The 23,822-nt window shown below is 32.8% G+C and overlaps 2 protein-coding genes across 32 annotated transcripts in view; one reads left to right on the top strand and one right to left on the bottom strand.

Annotated features, from left to right (window-relative positions):
* LOC122575367 (laminin subunit alpha-1) overlaps positions 1–13,941 on the top strand; it is a 199,790-nt gene extending 185,849 nt beyond the window's left edge. For all 4 annotated transcript variants that reach the window (XM_043744395.1, XM_043744306.1, XM_043744489.1 and 1 more), the window contains 29 exons: positions 111–294; positions 542–897; positions 1,100–1,297; positions 1,621–1,791; positions 1,905–2,068; positions 2,179–2,313; positions 2,584–2,839; positions 3,172–3,340; positions 3,605–3,826; positions 3,964–4,217; positions 4,370–4,481; positions 4,573–4,717; positions 4,884–5,196; positions 5,343–5,503; positions 6,132–6,270; positions 6,341–6,581; positions 6,900–7,073; positions 7,161–7,327; positions 7,413–7,571; positions 7,664–7,812; positions 8,309–8,596; positions 8,671–8,839; positions 9,037–9,456; positions 9,808–9,996; positions 10,273–10,607; positions 10,757–11,063; positions 11,182–11,620; positions 11,711–12,079; positions 12,196–13,941. In XM_043744395.1, coding sequence (XP_043600330.1) covers positions 111–294; positions 542–897; positions 1,100–1,297; positions 1,621–1,791; positions 1,905–2,068; positions 2,179–2,313; positions 2,584–2,839; positions 3,172–3,340; positions 3,605–3,826; positions 3,964–4,217; positions 4,370–4,481; positions 4,573–4,717; positions 4,884–5,196; positions 5,343–5,503; positions 6,132–6,270; positions 6,341–6,581; positions 6,900–7,073; positions 7,161–7,327; positions 7,413–7,571; positions 7,664–7,812; positions 8,309–8,596; positions 8,671–8,839; positions 9,037–9,456; positions 9,808–9,996; positions 10,273–10,607; positions 10,757–11,063; positions 11,182–11,620; positions 11,711–12,079; positions 12,196–12,338 — 6,528 coding nt within the window. In that variant the 3' untranslated portion in view covers positions 12,339–13,941. The remainder of the gene's footprint in view (positions 1–110; positions 295–541; positions 898–1,099; positions 1,298–1,620; positions 1,792–1,904; positions 2,069–2,178; positions 2,314–2,583; positions 2,840–3,171; positions 3,341–3,604; positions 3,827–3,963; positions 4,218–4,369; positions 4,482–4,572; positions 4,718–4,883; positions 5,197–5,342; positions 5,504–6,131; positions 6,271–6,340; positions 6,582–6,899; positions 7,074–7,160; positions 7,328–7,412; positions 7,572–7,663; positions 7,813–8,308; positions 8,597–8,670; positions 8,840–9,036; positions 9,457–9,807; positions 9,997–10,272; positions 10,608–10,756; positions 11,064–11,181; positions 11,621–11,710; positions 12,080–12,195) is intronic.
* A 451-nt stretch (positions 13,942–14,392) lies between these two features.
* Positions 14,393–23,822, bottom strand: part of LOC122575689 (patronin) — an 85,562-nt gene continuing 76,132 nt past the window's right edge. For 8 of the 28 annotated variants that reach the window (XM_043745037.1, XM_043745200.1, XM_043746538.1 and 5 more), the window contains 11 exons: positions 23,332–23,506; positions 22,930–23,210; positions 22,536–22,826; positions 22,204–22,440; positions 21,947–22,124; positions 21,268–21,387; positions 20,660–20,755; positions 20,140–20,238; positions 18,614–18,847; positions 18,076–18,358; positions 14,393–17,833 (listed from right to left, as the gene is read on the bottom strand). In XM_043745037.1, coding sequence (XP_043600972.1) covers positions 17,689–17,833; positions 18,076–18,358; positions 18,614–18,847; positions 20,140–20,238; positions 20,660–20,755; positions 21,268–21,387; positions 21,947–22,124; positions 22,204–22,440; positions 22,536–22,826; positions 22,930–23,210; positions 23,332–23,506 — 2,139 coding nt within the window. In that variant the 3' untranslated portion in view covers positions 14,393–17,688. The other 20 variants (XM_043745430.1, XM_043745520.1, XM_043745613.1 and 17 more) reach the window with 18 other exon arrangements.

Raw genomic sequence — 23,822 nt, 5'->3', positions numbered from 1 at the left:
ACTAACCAATTAACACATTCGAATGATATATAGTCGTTACTAGAATCTTATTGAACGTAATGAAGTTTATTATTTGCAATCAGTCTTTTCTATTTTCTCATCTTGTTAAGATTGGTTTCTGGGGTTTGCCAACGGGAGCAGGATGCGCTCCTTGTGGTTGCGATCCTATAGGAGCGTATAATTCTTCCTGTCACGATAGTATTGGACAATGCTACTGTAAACCAGGAGTGGGTGGCACACGTTGCGATGTTTGTCTGCCTGGATATTATGGATATTCATCAAACGGATGTCAAGGTATCATTTTATAATACGATGCTAAATATTTCAATATATATAAATGATTTTATACGTTTCAATATACAAACAAAATGAGGAAACGAAGAAATGAAAATGAAGGAAAAGTATGAAATTTGTATAGTCATATGGAAATGCTACTAAATAATAGGAAATTTGATATAATTGGATTTAATTAATCAGTATGTAAATGCCATCACATCCTTCACACATTTTGATATAATTTCCATAAACTTTTTATTTTTAGTTTGCGATTCGTGTGTGCGACCAGGTCACGTTTGTGATCCTGACACAGGTCGCTGTGTGTGTCCAACCTTGACCTTCGGTGAACATTGCGACAGATGCAGATCAGGTTCCTGGGACTTGGTCCCAGGAGTTGGTTGCAGGCCCTGTGCGTGCACCCTTGGTTCCATGAAACCTCAGTGCGACCATCAAGGGCAATGTCCTTGTAGAATCGGCTACGATGGTCTTAGGTGTGAGAAATGCGCGAAAGGATACTATGGTTATCCTAGGTGTCGACCTTGCAGCTGCAACGTGGCGGGTACTTTGCAATGTGACGATGAAACGTGCGATTGCAATGATGAAGGGCAGTGTCCTTGCAAGGTATCAAGTTTAACGCATCTTTAAGTGCAATTTTTAAAATATCTAAATTCTAATTATGACTTACGAGATATTGTAGATGATTCGCCAAAAATTTAGGAAATTAATCTTTGAATTTTTAATACAATTGAAGCATATAGTTCTTTGTGGAAATATATTCGGTCAGTTTCTTACGTTACGCAAAAATTGTACGTTTGTTATTTAGGAATACGTGGTCGGAAGACAGTGTAATCAATGTAAAGAAGGTACGTTCGGTTTAGCACTGGACAATCCGAAAGGTTGCACCGAATGTTTTTGTTTCGGAAGAACGACCTCTTGTCAACAAGCTGGCCTTAGTTGGGGACAGAGGAGATTGACACGACCACGAACTCTTTACGTCAATGACACCATCAATGATATAATAGTAAGCATCGTAGTATTACACAAAATGATTTCTACGTAAAAGTGAGTTCTTGTTCAGCTAAATCTTTGTCACTTAATCTTGTAGGAATAAAATTTGTATATTATGCTCGTGCAGTCTAAATCTAAATATTTAACATACGTATGCATATCATTTCGAGAAGAAATTTATCAAATTCAAATTAATTTCTTTTTCGTCGATCTCTCTTTCAGATATAATTACATTCCAAATAGAAAAGTTATTATTGCCGTTATTAAAATATTATCAATACTGTAATATGAATGGAATTAAAAAATAATTATTAAGATATTTCTGCATTTATACAGGTTTCTAAATTTAGATCACGAGTGTTTTTATCTCCTATTAACGGTGGTTTAAACATGACCAATGGACTTTCGACGATCCCTGACACTGGAGGTGATGTGACGATACCATCGCATTTGTATTATAATTATCCCCTCTATTGGATGCTACCCGAATCTTTTCTTGGTGATAAGGTAACTTCAAATGTCTCGAAAAACACTTGAACATTTCATTGAGCTTTACATTACACGGTAAACAAGTGGCCACACGACGCTAAAAGATGACTTAACGTAATTCATAATTTAAGGTTGTATCCTACGGAGGATTTTTAAGATTCACAACTTCGACAGAAGGTGGAATACCTTTAAGATCAACTTTTCAATACCCGATCGTGCAACTGCAAGGAAACCGTAAAATTGTCTTAGAATACTATTTACCCGTACCTTCGGATAGCAATCATTACGAAGTCAGGTAATATTGAATTCCAATTAGTAATTAACATAATCTTGATTTGATATCCTAACAATGAACTACTCCCTGCTTTTATTTTGTTTCGATAACGAAATGATACGTATTTTTAGATTTCACGAGTCCTTATGGCAATTACAAAATAGGCCAGACTATAAAGTCACGAGAGAGGTTCTTATGGTTGCTTTGCAAAATTTGCAGTACATTCTGGTAAAAGCCTCCGATAATGCCGAATTTATAAGAACGACGTATGTAAACTTTATTGTCGAAGTAACTTCTTGTTTTTCCTATTTTCTTCTTTTTTTCTTCGTTTATATAAATTATTTAAGATTTATTTAAAATTCTTAGAATATCGAAAAATTGTCTTTATTCGACGATCTTTAGTACAAGATCTTTCTTCTTAAACCTGTGTTAACGTAATTCTCTTTAACTTGCAAAACTAAATATTTGTGAAATTCTTTCGCTGTATTTTTGCTTTATAAAATGTCAAATTATTGTATCATTATATTAAATTTTAGCTTGCACGAAGCTTCTATAGACGCTGCAGTTTTAACGCCTATGCATATACCGCAACTTGCAACCGGTGTCGAGATTTGCAAATGCCCCCCGAAATATAACAGCACGTCCTGTCAAGATCCGAGTATCGGGCACTATCGATGGTACAACAACACAACCGTCACATCAACCATTGTTATCAACCTTATTGGAGAAGCAATACCATGCCAGTGTAATGGAAGATCTGATATTTGCGATATAGAAACAGGGCATTGCTTGGTAAGATAATCGACTTAAATTCTACCAACTGCATTTTAAGAAGAAATCGTTCAGCTGTGTCTCTTATATGCAGAAATTATCATATTTTATACCAGAATGAATGCTATACTTCCTTCTATAATTTATAGGCAAAGTTTATATTTTATGAACTAAAATAATTGAATGGAATTTTCAATAGACATGTTATTTAGAATAATAAAAAATATTAAAGAATAAGATAAAGTCATTGTTTCAGATTTAGACAAATGTAACTAACAAAATATAGATGAAATCTCAATATATACATATTATACGTTAAGTCTCTGCAATAAAACCGAACATTTTTGCTACAGAATTGCCGAGAGAATACCGCAGGACCAAGATGCGATATTTGCACAGACAGTTTCTATGGCCATCCAGACTTTGGCTGTAAACCGTGTCCTTGCCCACAAGCAGATAAAAGATTCTCGAATACTTGCATGGTTCTTGCCAATACGGAAGCAATCTGTGTTTGCAAACCTGGTACGTACCTTCAACGCATCGCAGAAGAATTTCTTTATACAAATTTTAATTGCAAATCTATGATAACATTTATCAGAAACTAACTCAATCGTTGAATCAAAGAAACATTATTTTTGTTGATGTGAACCATGCGAGAGAGATGAGCCCTTTCTAAATTGAAATAAATTCAATTGTGTCTCTATTTTTGACGTTTGCTTAATTTTTCATATTCAGAGAGGATATACTTTTGGAGGTAAATTTATTTTATATTCTTTATATGCGCAGGTTACACCGGTAGAAAATGCGAACGTTGTTCTTTCGGATATTACGGATTCCCGCACCTTCCTGGTGGCAAATGTATACCGTGCAATTGCAACCCTGCTGGAAGTTTGAACGATGAATGTGATACGGAAACAGGACAATGTAGGTGCAGAGCTGGTTCTACGGGTCGTGATTGCTCTGAATGTACTGCGTATCGTCACGTTTATATAAATAACGTTTGCACGTGTAAGTGAAAAATGCGAAAACCTTGTTCGTTTAAATTTATCGAAATTTTTCTTTTGTATGATATTTGAGTAGACATTTTTTTTTGATTTTAAAATTAATTAAATTTTTGTTAAATCGTTGATATTATTTTGCATTAGCGTGCAACGATAATTGTACCGGTATACTGCTCGACACTGTGGCTGCACTTTCGCAAGAATTAGCAGAAAACACCACTCATATAGCCAATGGTTATATTCCTCCTCCATGGGAAGATTTGTCTTACATTGACGACAACATAACAACGTTTCTAAATAAAATAAATCTTCGCAATAGATTGAGGCAAAGAATGAAAGATGTACCCTGGCATGAGTATAGAAATCTTATGAAATACCTTGAAATGTTGCTCAAAACTGTATGTATTTAATTCTAATTTCATACTTATTCAAACTACACTCATTAAATATTTATTCTTAAAGCCTTGAATATTATTTATTCGTAAAAGAATTAACTCGCAATCGAGTGTAAATTTTTTATATGAATATTAATAATATTTTAATATTTTAGGCGAACGAACGCGCTCTGCGCGCAGATACTATGAAATCAAAGACCAGTGATTTAGAAAATAACATATTTAGCGCAAAGATCGAAGCGGACAATGTGCAAAAATATATAGAAGGTACTTGCCTTAAATAAAATATTCTTATATGCAAATTTTTCATTTTATATAAATCTATATATACCTATAATAAGATTTTTCATTTTTCTAGATACAATTACATTGTTGAATCAATATACAAATGAGAACAAAAGAGTAGAAATAAAAAAAGCATTGAAAACAGCAAAAATGATTTTGAACAATATAAAAGAACTAAACCTAGCAAAGAAGACAATGGAAATAGAACGTTTTCTCGAGTTAGTACTTTTAACAACTTTTTCACATAGATGCCGTATTGATTACTTCAGCTTAATTACATTCACAACAAATATTCTATTATTACGATAAAATCCAATTTTATTACATCAAAATCATTGTTTCAATATTTATATAATAATTTTTGAAAATTTTTGAAAATTACAGGGATGTCGCAGAATACACTGATTGGTTAAACTCCTTGTACGATGCAACAGGGCCATTAGCAATCGCTCAAAACATGGCTGAAGAATATTCTACCAAACTAACTGACATGCGGAACATCATAGAAAACACAATGGAAACACTGTTCACATACGATGGTTTATATAACAATATTAATCAAACATATCAGGAAGCCAAAAATTACTGTAGCGAGATCGACATGTTACGGGGCACAATTAATGCGTCTCTTACGGAGGGGGAAAAGCTGATTAATGAAACCCGTGGTTTTATCGTCGATTTTCAAAATAATGTTCAAGTATGTACAAATACAATAAATTAGCTTACAGACGATTTGGTGGAAATGTAAATTTAATTAATTATTTTAATATTTGTTACAATTACAAGTAACGATATCATCGGTATCTCGAGAAACATCTCAAAAGAAGACATATTAAATTACAGGACCTTCCGGAACCGCGAAACAAATTAACATACTGGTTTGATAAATTGAGTATGAAAGAAGAACTACTGTATAGATTAAATTACGAATATAACGACACATACGTGATACCCGCGATTGCACATGTGAAGAATTTATCGATCTACGTTGATCAGTATGTCAGGTAAGAGAAAATTATTTAGTTTTGTTCCTATACTTTTAGTTCGTATTATTTTATCGTCACGTTAATTAATATTTAGATAGTCGAGCAAATATCGTTATATATCAAGTCAAAGAAAAACAAAATGAAAATATGGTATATTAATTTTAATTAGTATTTGTGAATGTTAATTGCTATTACTAAAAAGTATTTGTATTTGTAAAAGTATTTATGAAGATATTTAAACAATTTAAAGATAATTATTTAAGAGAGAGGGAAGGATAAAATAATAATTCGTTGTTTTATATTTTTAAAACATCTCGACGTACTTGATTATTAAAATACTTGAATATTTAAAACAACACTGACAAATTTTTTCGCACTGGTCCTGTATATATTTGACAAATACGTAACACAGTGTAAATGCGTATAACGCGGTAGAAATACGTGTTATAAAAATAATGTATATCTCTGCACGAGAACTTGGAAATACTCGGGACTTAAATTAAAAACAAAACAAAATGAAATCGTATGAAATATGAAGACAGTTCCAGTTGCGAATTAATAATCGTTATTTAGTAGTACGCTTTTACTTTATGTAATTGACGATCGATAACTTGATAAAGTGCAACTTGGCGTTTCTGCCGAGCAGTCTGTTTTCCGAGACAAAAAACATCGCAGCTAGCCCGCTGAAGGCCAGTCAAGCATACAAGATTATCGTCGATAACATAAGAACTGCAAATATAACAGCAACGGCAGCTAAAGATATTTCTGAAGACACGTACAATAAGGTAAGGGGACGTTTTGTAGCCATTAGTGATTTAAAAAATAGTCAGCTTCACAACTATAACGTATTATCAGATATTTCCCGATGGCCCAAAATCAAAATCGCTTTTGGATAGCGCTAAAGAAATATTGCTGGCATCGTCCAAACAGCAAAATAGTGCAAACAGACATGGAAAGTTAGTACAAAACGCGAGTGATGGATTGGAATTGCAAAAGGAAGCTGTGAACATTTTGAAAAATACTCTCAATAGTACTGGAATTAGAGATAATCAAATCAATATAAAATTGCAAACATTGCAAGATGACAGTGAGAAATGTAAGTTCATTTTCTAGCAGTGATCCATTATTTTTTTTTTTTTTTAATATTTATACATAGTTATGACTTCAATAACCACAATAAAGATGTGAGGTTTTTTACTGATCGTTGTGATCATAAAATTTTTGTATTTTGATATACTATATCTATACTTTTTAGAACAAATTATTTACTTTTGAGCTGTGATTAAAAATTCTTAATTAAAACCCCTGATTGGTAATTAATTTTATCTTGAATTAAATCTTGATTTTTTGGAATTGGCGATAAGATATGTGTTTATTAAACATCTCTATTGAAATATCCGTATATTGCTTTTAGTGCGTGAAAATGTTAAAAATATATTAAACGACAACGAGAAGGTGTTAGAAAGTATTAAAACCTCGCAAAAACTTATTGGAGATTACAAAGAAGGGATTGCTAATATATTAAAACCAAAATTGTACGATTTAAAAAGAGAAGGCGATTCCGAAATCAGTTTAGCCAGCGAAAAATGTAAGATTTGTTATATTTTTCTTCATGCTACGTATATACGTTTCTATATTTATTTCATCATACAATCATCTAAAAAAATTATTTCAGTGACAGAAGCACTGAGTAACATGAGAAAAGCAGATGCAAAATTAATAAGTTTATCAAATGCCGCGGTAAAAAGGAAAAATGAATTTGATAAGTGGAACGATACGTTGACTACAAAATTACAGAATCTCAAAGACAAAATCGCAGAAGCTAGAAACACCGCTGACGGAGTAATCATGATATTATAATTTTTGAAATATATTATCTTTTTATACTTTTACCAAATACATTTTTAAATGAAATGTTTTTCTTTAGATTCGCGTTTCTTTAAAATCAGCAGAAGGAAAAGAATGCAGCCGATCCTACAGACCACCTACATTACAGCCATCATCGATGAATACGATTATCATGACCTTTGCACTTCCAAAAGGGAAAAAGGAAGGCCCTCTATTTTATCTGCCAAGTAGCATAAATGTAAGCATATTGCTCGAGTTAAATACGAAATTAAATACATTATGAAATACGAAATGTGAAATACCTTTGCTATGTTTCTCTTGTTCATACAGGATGATTTCCTTGCCCTGGAGATCATTGACAGGAGAGTGAGATTTATGTGGAATGTTGGAGGAGGAACAGGTATTCTTACACACCCTGAAGTGATACAAAGTGGCGATCTTCTAGATGATAGATTCTGGTATCGTATTGAAGCTGAAAGGTATGTTATTTAAAGTATTATATGTATCATTTGACGTTAGCTTTTAATAAGTTTTTCTTATAAGAAATTATATTATATCGAAAAATCATGTAATTAGTTTTATGCAATTTTTTTATAACAGCATTTGAATAAAATTCAATTCCACAAGATAATAAAAGTGCGAATAATACGATATCTGTTATAAAATTATTTTCTAAATTATATTATATTCCCACCCCAAAGTAAAACAATTCAATAGAACTTCAAAACCGAATGAGGAAATTAGAATAGCGCATTTCATTAGAGGAAAATAACATTTATATTGAATTATTAACACTTTGATACTTTTTTCATCTACCTTATTTAAGTAATATAATAAATAACATCTTTGTCTTTGTTTGATATCTATAATACCTTTGTCTATGTATTAACTGCTCACTAAAACTTATCATCCATTATCTATATCACATGCAAGAAATTGAATGAATTTTTATGAGGAAATTGAAATGATTTTCAGGGTTCGTCACTTGGGCAAATTATATGTACGAAAACAAGCGTCGACAACCAAAGAACATCCACCTATAAAGAATTCGACGGACTCTGAATACGGCCGCTTTGATATTACCAGTTCAGATCGTGTTTGGATAGGAAAAATTCCCATAACAGAACGTAGAAGAACCGAGCTTATTGCGTCTAATGGTCTTCCAGCATGTGTACACCAAGTTATTCTAGATGGAAAGCCTATAGGTCTTTGGAATTTCATTACAACTGCGCCAGATATGGCCTGCGAAGCATGTGTGGAAGGGTAACTATTAGAAAGTTCGAAATTTCATTTAGTTTTTAGATATTCGAAAATGACTATTTATCTTAATGTTATAGAGTGGAAGATGTCAAGGATGATATAGCATACAGTTTCAATGGAGAAGGATATGCGGTCAGAAACAGGGTTTCTTCAGGACCATATAATAAATATTCGTTTGGAGTATCGATTAGTTTCCGAACTTACGACGAGAATGCGTTGCTATTTTTAGCAATTAATCCAGACAACGTACGTGATATTCACATATCATTTATTTTGAATAAATGTAAATTCTATCGTGTCTCTTTCATTATATCATTGTTATTACCAAACTCAATTATTGTACTTTTGTAATTGTCCTGTTTTTCTTACAAATCTATCGGCGTATAAATGTTAAACGTCTACTTTAATGAAATATAATTATATTTCATTTTTATCTACAACAGAACCAACACATCATGATATTCCTGCGAGAAGGAAAAGTGATCCTGCACATTGGTTACGGTGGTAATGTTAGCATGGAAATGTCCTCAAACTTTAAGTATAACAACGGAAACTGGACAAAAGTGGATGCATTTAGATATTATCAGCTACGTAAAACGGTTGAAAAATGTAGCTTGAGTGTAGGAGGAGAAAACGATAAGAGGATCGGCGCACCTACACCTCAACCCAAAAAAGAGGACATCCCTGATTTCATTCAAGCTAAATATTATATCGGTGGTGTTCCACCAAGTTTTCGCGCGGAAAAACTAATCCTGCCGTCTCAAGTTTCCTTCTTTGGCTGTATGTCTAATATCATTGTTGAAGAGGGCTATGATCCAATGGCAGAACAGTATCATGGCGTTGAGCCTACCTGTGCAAATAAGGTAAATAACTTAATTATGAAAAATGGATACTTTCTATCTAGATGTTAAAAATAAATAAATTCCTACTGGTTCATTGAGATCTCCTTAATCATAAAATAGAATATTGTGGGATATTTTGTTCAGCTTTTCTATGAAAAAAATATACATACATTTTATTTGTAGTAAATTTTCTGTATTGTAAAAAAATAGGGAACACTTAAATAGTTAAGGAATTAAGAAACAATTCCTATAAGAGGAAAATGTATTACTCACTTTTAAAACATTTATTGTTCCCTTTAATGCTGGACAAAAAATTTTAATTTAAGTAAAACAGTTTGTACGTAAATAAAAAATAAATTTTTATTTTTGCAGCCATTAAGAATCGTAGGATTTTATGGAGATGGGTATTTACAACATGTATCATACACACTGCGTAAAATAAACTCCACAATGAGTTTCTCTTTTAGAACAATGCAGGAAAACGCTGTACTCCTTCTTTCTACGTTCGAAGGGCAAGAAGAACGTATTCCTCCTATACGACACATGAACGATGACTCAATTGTAAGTAAAATAATATCGTTATTCTTCTATATGAAAAACTTTTTGCATCGAAATTAAATGAAATAAACGTAATGCAAGGCATTTAATTTAATTCTTCAATATTATATATTTAATATCATATCTGATACAATATCATATACAATATTTGCGCGACAAAATATGATCACATTGTGTTTTGGAAAGGTAATAAAATAAACGAAATTCGTCAAAATTCTCCAAACAAATATTGAGATCACGATCCATGTTTCTAACTTACAATGTCATTTATTCTTTTAGAAAAAAAGTTACTATTCCATATGCATAATCAATGGGCAAGTGCAAGTGCGTTTAAATGCTGGAAGAGGGGAGCTCACTTTACAATCGAATGACACTTTTAATGACGGGAGATATCACTCAGTAACAGTAATTAAAAGACGAAAAGATATCGAATTGCGAATAGATGACGCTTATCAGAGCGCAGGTAAATTACCTACCAGTGCGGCTATTAAAGCTCCCGAAGAAAATGGAGGACTATTCTTCGGAGGTTTACCAGTACTTATTAACAATACCAACATGATTTCCACCACCACGCCTTTGTATGGAACGATTAAAGACGCGATATTTAATGACGAGTAAGTTAAATACAACAAATTTTACAATATTCTGTATTTTCAAAAATGCAAGGAGTGTTAGAAAATAATAACTCAAAAATTTGCATATATGTGATTGCGATTTTAATAAACTAAATAAGAAATATTCATTAAATTATTTCTTTTTATAGCATTGTTCGTTTTGATGAAGCCATTAGTTTTGAACATGCATTAATTGGTCGTTCCGGACCAAGCATGGGAAAAGACCCACCTACGTATACACCATCAGCATCGCTGTCAAGGGGAATGTCTACCCAACCGGAAGGGTGTCAAAAAGTGCCGTATTATTCTTTGGAAGCTGGTGCCCTCAAATTTGGAGACAAACCAAACAGTCACACGCAACTTTATCTAAATTTTAAAAAATTTTGGGAGAAGAAGTATGCAATAGAATTTGATTTCAGGACATACTATCCAAATGGACTGCTGTTTATTACTCCAGTATGTAGAAATTACTTATAGCTTTTACAAACCATATATATTTAAGCCATACCTAATATCCATATAAGCCCTTACACTATAGAATATTACTAATTAATATATCTCTTTTAATTCATAGGGCCTCAGACCAAAACACTATCTCATGGTCGTGATACGAGATGGACAGCTTTTACTCTTGGTGAAGAGCAAGCAAAAGAAAGAAATACTGTTTAAAACACCGTTTAATGACGGTAATTGGCATCATGTAGTGATCAGTCATGACGAGCGGAAGTTGACATTGCTCGTGGATTCTCAAACACCACGCACGATTAAAGTGCCAAGAAAAATTGGACTAGCTTCCATGATGTATATTGGAGGCCTGCCTGAAAGTGGAACACCCATACCTGAACAAGTCGTAGTTAAACTTGAAACCCTCAAAGGTTGTATCAGAGGGTTAAAAATCAATGGCAACGTGTATGATATGGTTGGTTCTACGAGTAGAGCCTATCAAGTGGGACAGTGTTTCCCAAATGTTGAAAGTGGAGCTTACTTCCAGGATGAAGCATATGCCATATACAGTAAGATATCAAAGTTATCGGTTTATAAAAGTGTATCACACAAAAATGAAATTAGATCACAGTGATGAACGAAATTTTTCTCTTTTACAGAGAGGAACTTTGAATTAGGTGCTGTACTCGAACTTCAGTTGGAATTTAGAACATCAGAATTGTCGGGTGTTTTGCTTTCTATAACGGCACCCGGCAATTCTCCTTCATTATCATTAGAGCTGAATAATGGTAAAGTGATTATGTCGGGTGATCTAGGAGATAACAATCCGTTATATGTAGAGCAACGTTTCAATAGTCCATACACGATCTGTGACAATCGATGGCACAGAATACAAGCAGTTTATAACGACGAAGAATTGGCACTGAAAGTCGATGAGTTGGATCAGAAGTATGGCCTTCCAGCTAACGTCAATTATCATATAATGGATGCTACAGTTTCTGGCCCTCTATACATTGGTGGTTTGCCAGGTTAGACATACTTATCAACCTCCTTCTATTTAATTATATTACATTAAAAAATATAATAAAAACAATTTACTATTATATTTATAAATATGAATGAATAACGTATAATTTTACTCCAGCCTCTGCTCCAAAAGGAACATTAATAACAAGGGATCATTTCAACGGATGTATAAGAAATGTAATGATAGGGGGAGAAAGACGAGATTGGACAGACATGGATGAATTGCACAATATTCACTTGAGCTCCTGCCCAGTACAATGATAATCAGTACAATGTGTGAACTCCTCTGAGTCATTTAATTTTGTTCCAAAGACTGTTCAAAGGACGCACAATGCTCGAAAGGTTTCTATGAACTGTGTTCAATACAATTTCACACTGGGATCAAGTGCCATATCATGATGGAAATTCTTTAATCATTAAGACATAAGGTTAAACGAAGCCAAGAGATGCTAGCATGCAAACGCATGAAGTTTACATTGATGTTTCTCAAACTTGTTTTTATTATTTTAAAGTTCTACGATAACAAATTTTTATACAATATTAATGAAACTCCCTTATTCTTTTATATGTATCTCTTTCTGATATATTTATATAAAAAGTATGTTCAGAAAAAATGATATATAATGAATATAATGTGAAAAGAATAAGCTAATATTTATAATTTGTACATAACAGATTTTACATTTACCTAATACAACTAAAATTTTCTTAAATAAATTTTTACCATATATAAAAAAAAATAAACAACTTTCTCAACATATACCAAAAAAATTTAACTTGATTTACATGCATTATATGTATACTATTTGATAAATCAATGTTGAATCACTAATTAATTATTATTTAAGCATCTGTTTTGGAAATTATTAACAAAAAAGGAATTATACATTTATTTTACTTACTATTCTACTAAAATAAATCGATTAACATTATTTTAAAAATTTATAAATTATCTATCCAATGAATATTGTATTTAAAAGATAGTTTAAAAAATTGTGACATATATACTTACAAAATAATAATACAAGGTAGAAGCAATTCGTTATACTTATATTGCCATTCCACAACAAGTATTTTAATAATAATATTCATATCACTCCCCTCTCGAAGATGCAATTAACAAATGAATATCTTCCCGCACTTTTATACAAATCTATATATTAACGAATACAACGTACATCAAAACTTAGATTGAAAATAAAAAGTTATGAAATATTAACTTAACGAAAAGATCATAGTTTATAACATAAATTGGAATTAAGTTAATTATAGACATGAAAAATTTTAGTTTATAATTTAACGTTAGTATATTGAAAGATCAATGTATGACGTAATAAAAATTCAAACGATTATCCGCCATTGAAACGTTTTCTAGAACTTATTTCACGATATGTATTTCACGATAATTTTGCAAAACATAGTTTGAGAAACAATTTTTAAAGCATTAACAAATTATGGCACAAATTCGCGTCGAATTGTATCATAGACCTGATATGCAAAACAAATGTCATAACATACGTGTAAGTAGCAAGATCACTGCCATATAGTTTAATTGTAATTCATCTGTAAGTCACAAAACAATTGTACATCAGTATTTAAAGCTATTTATTATCGTTAATGTAAGAGCAAATAGCGATTTCGATCGAGGGCGCAGCATCGAACATGAGATGGCACTCGATCGAAATCGTATATTTTTTAAAAAGGAAAGCATAAGAACGAACGAAATGGGATTATTTTGTACTGTTATAACGGTAGTAAGGTATCGAGTTGTAATATTTAAGATGATTAGAAGCGGAAGAAAAGTCATGTTTAACACCCTGTAATAAAGTGCCCTTAATGAATTAAATATATATATAGGGAGAAATGTTCTTCACAAGAATATTTTAATATTTATGTCTAGTATTTTTCTTATTCGTTGAAATGTAATATATTATACATATGCAGAAAAATTAACAATGACGCCTTCGCTATTGTGTATAAAATATATAACAATGAGAAAGTATGGTTATTTAATTCACCCTCTCCTGTACTCCAAAGGTTATATATACATTTACATTACACAACCAATTAAGACAAAGAAGACACATTTAGTTCGATTAGATATATATTCACAGATGAAGACTCAAGAATAAAAGTCTATTGGAAAGTGGGTTATTAAATTTTATTGATGACATTCGCTGCAAGATGCTAACAGTAAAATATGACCCAAATTTTGACTTGACATACTCAATAAATATACATATATTATTGAGTAGTAGATTCATTTATGCGTATATAAAAACATAATATTTACAGACATGGATAAATCGACAAAGTTTTCAGTTTTCACTTCTTTCATTTATGACAATAAAAATGAAGGATTATTACATAAAAGTAATCGTTTATTAATAGTAAGCGCGATTATTTATATCCCATTTTTTCCTATCTCTGTGTTTTTCGTTTCATTGTTTATCACGCCGATTGCCAACAGCTCACTAATAATATTTCTCTGCTTCGAAAAATATAAATATCAAGCACAAGCAATCATCCTCCCTTCCTACAGTAACACATCCTTTTTTCGAACTTTCTCTTACTGTTTGTAGCTTTTCTTACTATTTTCAATCCCTTCTCCACAAGCCGGTGTTCCTCCGTTGATTCTTAAGATTAGTGACTATTATATCGTTATTCATAAATCTTCATTCACTGTTCGTTCACATTGTTATCGTAGCTCTCAACGCGACTTATGTCTTCAAATCTTATAATTCATCTTACGACGTTTACTTATTTTCGCGTTCAATATTGTCAAGTCGGACTGTTTTCGGAGACTGAGGCTCACAAAAATTTCTCTATTCGTCATTTTTTACGGCGATACACGCAATAGATTTACAATACAAGAGAATAGAATATAACGAACTCCTTTGGATATCTACGATCGACGGATTCTTTTCTTATTTGAAGTAAAATTTGTTTTGCAAGTCCCTTCATTACACAAATCGTCTACCTCGAACGTGAGCTTGAATAAAATAATCTCGGGACGATTGAACCAAATATTGCATCATTGCGAATTAAAAATATATTTTTCGCGATTATAATTGTGAAGAACATGAAATTCGATATGTTGCATAATTACTTAAGAATAATCAATACGGTCGTGTTCTGCTATGCCATTGCAGAATATAGGGGGGTCTATTGTTCCAATGAACCAATCCAAATATTGTTTTTATCCTTTCTTCTTTTTTCTTATGACATTATCGCTTTAAATTCCATTTACAGACCCATAAAGTTAAAAAATATATTCTACAAATATTGGACAAGTAAAAAATTGATAAACGCTATAATATACACGCTAAACATAATTTAAATAAAGAATTCGAGAACAAAATTCTACGACAGATAGACCCTCCATATTTCTGTACAAAAATTGTATTTTATCTCTATCTAGTTTCTATTCATTCGTCCTATCGGCGTATTACGAAAAACGGATTGCATACACGTTAAAAAAATTGAATCGTCAAGATGGAAGATCAGTGCCAGTCCCACACGAACGGCGGACAGTTATAATTTATGGCACAATAAATAAATAGTTCTTTCGTTATTACGTTATTATGCTAATTATCCTTCATGTACAATACAAGAACCGCATGTTTCGTTTCGCTTGAAATTGGACTGACACGTTCCATTAGGAAATGAGAAACATACTAAAAAAGAAAGAAAAATAAAAAAAGGAAAGAAAGAGAACGATTATCATCCGAAAAAATAAGAACCATATACTGTTTACAAAATTCACGAGGGTAATTACCCAACTTATGAACACGGGTTAAACATTAGTCCGTTTGATTAAAATTTTCAACAATATACTAAGACATTTATAAATAAATCATTAACACTCTCTTTCCAGGGTCTCTTTTCTCAATTACGAGGAACGCAGACTATGGACACTGAATTAGAATTATTTAGGCCTAGGACACATTCAAATAAATTAATTAAAGTAAAGATAACTTTAAATATAAACAAAATTTTTGTTGTTTTAGCTAAATTATTGTTATTCTATATTCCAAACCATCTTCTGCTTTCCTCTTACAATGATCGAAACTATCATAAGATTTTAAACTGTTCGATACATCGTAAAGAATAAGTATGTATTGCGCGCAGGAAAGAAAAATAGCAATTCAATCAAAGATTTCACCAGTTCGTGGCCGTTTTCAATATCCAGACACTTCCTATCAGTTACCAAAATTATTACTGTTCACTCAAGAAACGAACTTTTGGTACTGTTTGGTACGGTCTCATTCTCTCTTCCTTCTCAAATCCTTGCAAGTTTCTAATCTTACACCGATACACACTTCACAAAACTCGCTTCAAGATATTCAAATCAACGAGGCATTATATAAATTATATTCGATGGTACCTATACTGTAAAGGAAAAACATCCTCGCACAACATCAATTACATTCAGATCGATCTTAAGGCTGATTTGGTATTTTCTTTCACTAATCAGAATCAACTTATATATTTACAAATCCACATTATTATTATTTTTTACCTTTTTCGTTTGTCCGTGAGCTGGTATTTTTCAACACTTTTCAGCAAACGAATTACATTATCTACGTACGCTGCTGCAACCGTTAACGGCTGCGAAAATCTCATGGTCAACGAGGAATCATTAATTCACCTTTGACGATGATATACATTAAACACAAAAACGTTTTAAGACAGTTACAACGAATCGTACGCAACAATATTGAAGTTTAAAATCATTTGGAAAAAATATCGAAGAGACTTCTACAAATGAAATTTTCATGCAAAACAATCATTTTATTCTCATTAATATTGTTTTGGTTTTGTTAAATAGAAATTAATCAAATACAAAAATCACATTGAAGAATTCGAATCTTTTCCTAGATTCTGTCAAAAATATATTCAAATTAATGATCCTCTATTTACGTTTAGTAATTTATAAAAGTTAATGGTACTACGATAATGATAATAATTATAATAATAATAATAATAATAATAATTAAGAACAGTTTTAATTTACGCGTAAGAGAAATATGTGCGAATTACTTTATGTAATATAAAGACGAAATGTTCGTTCGACACTTGTGAAAGCCCTGCCTCTCTTTTAGCAAAAAAGAAGAAACAATTTTATAAGAAAAATTAATTAATACCTTTTATCAATCAGTCACAACTTTCATTTACAACACAATAGCTTACATGATTACAAGGCGATTACACGTCAGAAGTTAGTCCGCAAAGATATTATATACTGACAACAAACCATTCCTATTAATTAGATATTGATAAACTTATGACACAGTGATTGATGCCAACGTTAACTTAAAAACAAAACAAAACAAGAAATAAAACAAAAGAAAAATATAAAAGGAAAAGATACAACAAATTACAAAAAACGAAACATACGTGGTAACATTGCGCCGTTCAATATGGTGTGCGATCGTAGAAAATGCTAGAAATGATTGCACACCCTTGCTGTTAGTCAGCATCAATCATTTGTCTTTATAAAATTGACTAAAAACGCAACGTTTGCATTAATTTAATATGGGCCTGTATTAAAATAGTAACTATGAACAACAGAGGGCATAGTAGCATAAAATGTGACACATGTGTAAAACTATATGACGAGAGGCATGTCTTTCTTGTTCGGCAAATTCACCTTTTTACCTTGCCAAAGGCTGTTGTGTATCGTAAAGGCATCTATGGTCACAGTCAGATGCTTTGTGTGTACTTGAGAAAAGCATTTTGCTCCTGAATTGTATCTAAAAGCAAAGAATTATATTATAAATTTATTATATACATTATCGTGCTCACAAGAGTTACATAGTATATATATTCAATCCACGTGATTATGCAAATGGTACATACGAGAAAAAGATTTTCACATTTTTCAATGTCCTTGCTTAATAACATGGTATTGCAATGTAGAATGAGATCATAGAAGTACAATAAGAATAATCTACAATAAGAATCTAAAAATAAAAATCTATGATGACAAACTTACTTGAAAAATTTGTCGAACATTTTATCCATGACTTGTTTCGGTCCGGTACCATATAACTTTGAAACTTCTTCTCTATCTGGGCAGTATGAGTAGAGAGCCCGGAATTGACAGCCAGCATCTCGAAATAAGATAAGAAAATGCTTGCTTTCTGATCTTGCAATTTCGTCCAAAACTCTTCTCTTCGCTTCCTTATTTACCGTTCCCGGAAATACACAATACTCCACAGCGTTTAGCATAATGCCACGATTTGACTTGGTGGTTGGTTGTTTATACAATCTCGGACCTATTGACAAAAAGAAACCAATCTCATAAAGTTCACTCAATATAAATTTCATTAGTGAGTAATTGCTTGCTTAACAAGTTAATTTAACAAAATTTTCCACGTGGAGAATTTAAGTGTATTCCACATCTCCTAAAAAAAAGAACATTTCTTCATAAAGATGGCAACAAATTTAAACTTATAAATTATGGATTCTTACATTTGTACCTGAGTAATAAATAAATGAAATTTTGTAACTAAATTTCTTAAAATCCTCACCATTATAGTCCATCATCGAACTTGGTGTACTACTGATATCGCTGCTACCATCATCGAACACGCGTCTCTTGGTCATCAAACCGGGAGGTAAAGAACCAGGTCCTGATGGCGACGGAAGATGCCTCATGCTACCCATGCCCGGACTCGGTGCTCTCCTAGGAGGTGTAGCTCTGCCCAGTCCGCTGTCCGTATCTGTGTATCGACACATCATACCGTCTTGATCACTACTCGAACCTGCGAACGCAAGCTCGATATATGAAGATAGAAATAAAAAAAAAAGACTCGAGCGTATGTGTCCGTCCACGAGATAAAGGACAAGAGATACGGCCTTTCAACAGTCAGTCCAATGTATAATAGGTTTATACCCATCCAAGCAAGAGGAATTTGAACGGAATCAATTTTATTAATTACTAAACAGTTAGTCCCTGATACGGATTGTGAGATATTAGTCACTTGTTAGACTTACGAAGGACCTTCAAGAGTATCCATCTTCATAGCTTGCGTCCAATATAAAAACTTTGAAAAATATATATCATACAAATATTAAAAATTTGTTTCTCTTTTTTTTAATTCTATGTATCGTCTAAGTTGTTCAAATAAAACAGTAAACTTTTCATGATTCTAAGATAATCTAAGGAACTATTTATTCGAGGAATTTCGAAAACCATAACGACTCCGACAATTTGACTCGGATACTATTTTATCTAACACTTTGTAAAACGCGACGAAAAAACAGTGGACAAATTCATTTGTGGTAAAACATATGATTGCTAGTAGTAATTTTGCGATTTTAGCGGACAAACGAAGCATAACAAATTCATCTATAGACAGTATAATCCGTTAAATGCAGTAGTAAATGTATTAACTCATGCAGCACTTATGAGCTCTATTGAGAAATATAATGCTCTTCGCTAAGATGAATTTACTATGCTATATTACCATAATACCTGGAAATAAAAATAGAGAGGAATGACAGAACAAATACATATTCAACATAAGTGATGGATAAGATGATACAGGACCTAAATGTGAGTCAGAGTGAAAGGTTATTATATGGAAACTGGAACCACCAACAATAATCTGAAAAACACTGAAAACATTGGTACCCATAACCAGTGCTGTACAACAATAAGCCCAACAAGCATCAACTTAAATTTATCTGCAGCAAATGAGTTATCCTGTGAATGAGAATCAAAATTTTATCTGCTCATAGAGGAACATTTTGAGAAGTAAAGAAGTAAAGACAATTTAAAAAAAAAAAGGCTGGTAAGCGCTTATGTATCATTTATCTCTCAAGCAATAGAATATAAACATAGCAGATAGAATTTCGAACACATCTAAACAATGTGCTGTTGGTGTATGCGTGTAAGTATATCACTGCCACCTGTGCTCCGATCTGCCACCATGCGACTACGTGTATGCTATGTAGCCTACAAAAAATTGGAACGGTGTACGGGACACGTAAAATATACTTTTGCACGATAGAAGGGGGATTAAACGTATTCCAAGTCACTGGTGCTTCTTACCACACAAATTCATCAAGGAATTAGACTTTCTCCCCTTAAAGTTTTGGTAACTCGGGTATTTAGGCCTGCCTCTAACCTGTTGCTGAGGCTCCTGCACATCTGCAATAATGCAATGTTTACCTTGTTACATTCCAAACGCTATGTACGATCAAAGATTAATAGTAGGGGATGCTTCAATCGTACGTCATTGCATCAGGGGCAGAGTCTAACTACGAGCCATGTCCACTAGGAACATCAAAAACTCAAGGTAGCCAGTGCAGGTTGGTGCAGAACAATGTTGCGTTCCAACTGAAAGATGTCTACTATAAGGCGCTACTTAAAAATAAAGTCATACCCTTAAGTAACCTTACTTAGGTAATTTGAAGAATAATCAAATGCTAATGAAATATTCAACATTGTAAGATTCATACGTAGCTGCCCATACCAGTGATACATCCTGCAACGAGTCTACTTTCATCAAGCCAAACGTTTAAAGGAACATGATTTAAGGCATTCTTTCTATAAACAATATTCAACCCACCTCTAGATGTTTTGTAGGAACCACGTCGACCAAGTTGATTCATACTTCGACAAGGGGAGGAACCTCTACCGTCGTCGGGTGAATCTACGGAAGATACTAAAATAGGGTACCTCTATTACAATCAGTTAGTTCCTCTCCAGGACGATACTAAATACTATATATGTTCTTAAGAATATGTTCTGCTACGACATTACATTAATAAACAGATATTTTAAATAAATTTGAAGCATGCAAAATTGTACGAAAAGAAAAGTGCCATAATATATATATATCATCCACACGTTAAAAATGAATAATTTTGAAAAAAAATATTAAACAGTATTTTCCATTCTTGCTTATATATATTTTTCATTTATATATGAAGTGATTGTATATATGTTACAACTAATTAATTTGGAAATATTTTCATAAATTTTGCCGTCAAATATTAGAAGCAGCAAGTATAAACAAAACACTCCAATCAGCATGTTAATAATCATAGGACGACATTTAATATTCCAATAATTTGTTACTTGTTTAGCTCTTCTTATACAAAGCTAACAAATATATATATATGTGATGTTTTAGTTAGATATATACGCGAGTCAGAGAGTGTGTGTTGTGCATACCCCTGAGACTGCCGCCCCGATAAAGAGGGCCGGAACGTCGTTCATCGAAATGGGCAGCAGTGAGACTGTCCTGCGAGCCTCGGTAGTAATCTCGCCTCATCGTCGGAGAAGTCAGCGACGCTACAGTAAGTGTGTTAGTGCAAAACAATCAGCTCGAAATTTCTTTACTATTCTAGTTTATTCAAATGAGTATCTAAGTAATGTATGAGATCAGTTCGCTGTGCAATGTTTCCGTCTGGAACGACCGGCGGATAAACTAGCATAGCCGAAAAAATTTAGAGCTTATGGAATTGTGACTGGGTGAGCTCCCATAAAACAAAAGAAAACAACAAGAAAATCAGTATGAAAAACACGACGTTACTAAAGAAAAAAAAATTAGATCTTTCGGACTTGAATTTTCGCCATGCAAAAAATAAATGCAATTACATTACAACACTAAGAAACTGTTACTATTAGATTATAATAAAGGAGTATACTTGTTACGATAGCAGTGGTAACTGTTATCTTGGAGGTGACTTAATACATGTGCAGTAATACATGTTAAAATATGTTGGTCATTACATTGTATAAATAACAATCATTTTAACTATATGTATCCTATTTAACTTCCACTCCAAGAAACACTGATCATTGCAGTGAATAATTGTTTCACTACCAAATGTTAGATTCGTTATTATACCTGTACTTAGATTAGAAGAAGAACCCTTCTTTCCACGGCTCGGCGTAAGAGCTCCAGAATCCAACTCCGTACCAGCATCCACATGAATCGTTTTGGGTCGAGGTCGAGTTGTTGCAGTCTTGTTACGCAATTTCGTTGGTTTTATTGTATTAAGAAGTTCTTTATCGATAACCTTGCCCTAAGTAATAGTAATAATTTCTAGCGATTAATTCAATTAAAACACTATTGATGACAGAAAACTTAGAAAAAGCACTCACTTCTCTTTCTGCCTCTTCTATTGCTTTCTTTACTTTATGTTGTTCTAAAATAGCTGCCCTTCGTTGCCTTTCCTCTTCCTTTTTACGAGCTCTTTCTTCTGCTTTCAATTTTTCTTGTTCTCGACGAGCTTGCGCTTCTACCTCTTTTCTCTCTTTCATCTCTTCTTGTTGCTGTCTTCTTTGTAATGATAAGAGCATTATACGTTCTTTTTTCCGTTCCATTTCATCAAGAGAATTCTACAACAATATTCCAATAAAGTGTATGTAAGGTAAAAGAAGAAAAAAAGATTGTACAGCGACAAAATTCATGCGAAGTTTATCTCATAACTTACTGGATCAGGATTTGCTAATTGATTTCCAATTATTAAACCAACTCCAGATTGTCGGCTCTCTCCACTCATCTCGTGTCGTTCTCTTTGCTTTTCTCTTTCTCCTTCTCTTTGTATTTCTCTATCTCTAATTTCTTGCCGTTGGAAGTCTCTCTCGTCTATCTGACGCTGCTTTTCTCGATCAGAATCTCGTTGAATTTCCAGCTGTTTCTGCCTATCCATAACAATCGCAGAAGGAGAGTCAGGACGCATCGTAAAATCTTCACTGTCAACATATGAAGACACGCCTCTTTCCTAAAGAAAAGAAAAAAAGAATTACACATATATTATATACATAACACGTCCTACCACGTCCCATACGGATTCTAAAATTTTAAAATTATCATTACATATTTACCTTTTTAGGGGATGTCCTTTTCACTCTAAGGGTTGGTTTTGGTTTCTTCGGCGCGTCATTATCAAAGCAGATATAAAATCCTTTTTCACCAGCATCCGTTGGATCTAAAGGTGTTACCTCTGGTGTACCTGATGGAGATGGTGTGGCTTCTCTTAATGATGGATGAGGTTGAAATGAATTACGTGATATTGAAGGTCTAGTTGGTGATGGAATTCTATATGTACGGCTGCCGGACGTGATGTTTAAACCTCTTATACCTTGTGTAAGCTCATCATCATTTCCTTTAAAACACATGAATGAGTGAACAAAAAGAGGATGAAAACAAAAACATAAACGTAATGAATTATTTGAAGATATTACACATGATATGTTTTTAGGTGAATGGGAAAAAAAAACGCTTACCAATAAATGATATATTCTGAGGCTTCATGTCATCAACAGGTGGAGCTGGAACAGGTGCATGCATTGCAGTAATTTGTCTTTTTTCGGTAGGGCTTTCACACTTAATCGGTATATGATGTACAGTTGGCCTTTTTGGTTCAGGACTTTCACTCATTAACTGACTTATTCGATGAACCTACATAACAAAATTGAGGATAGAAAATTTGGTAGCGACAATATTAATATAATACATAAACTATCAAACTGTCACAAATAAACGAACCTTATAATGATAACTATATGAATTAGTAAAACTGGATGAATGAAAAAACTGCATTTTTGGTTGTATAAATCTTTTAAAAAGGCAGGTAATTTAAAAAAGGGAGAGGAGCACTCGAACGTCGAAACTTCAATCCGAGGAGCGTCTGCTATACTAGGTGTGAAGAGAGTATCTATAAATGTGCATTACATCACTAACTGGTTCCATGACAGTTTCTTACATATACACACAC

Source organism: Bombus pyrosoma, linkage group LG1 (genome assembly GCF_014825855.1).
Source record: "Bombus pyrosoma isolate SC7728 linkage group LG1, ASM1482585v1, whole genome shotgun sequence".
Lineage (NCBI taxonomy): Eukaryota > Metazoa > Arthropoda > Insecta > Hymenoptera > Apidae > Bombus > Bombus pyrosoma.
Note: the sequence above shows the minus strand (reverse complement) of the source record. Positions and strands in the feature narration are given on the sequence as shown.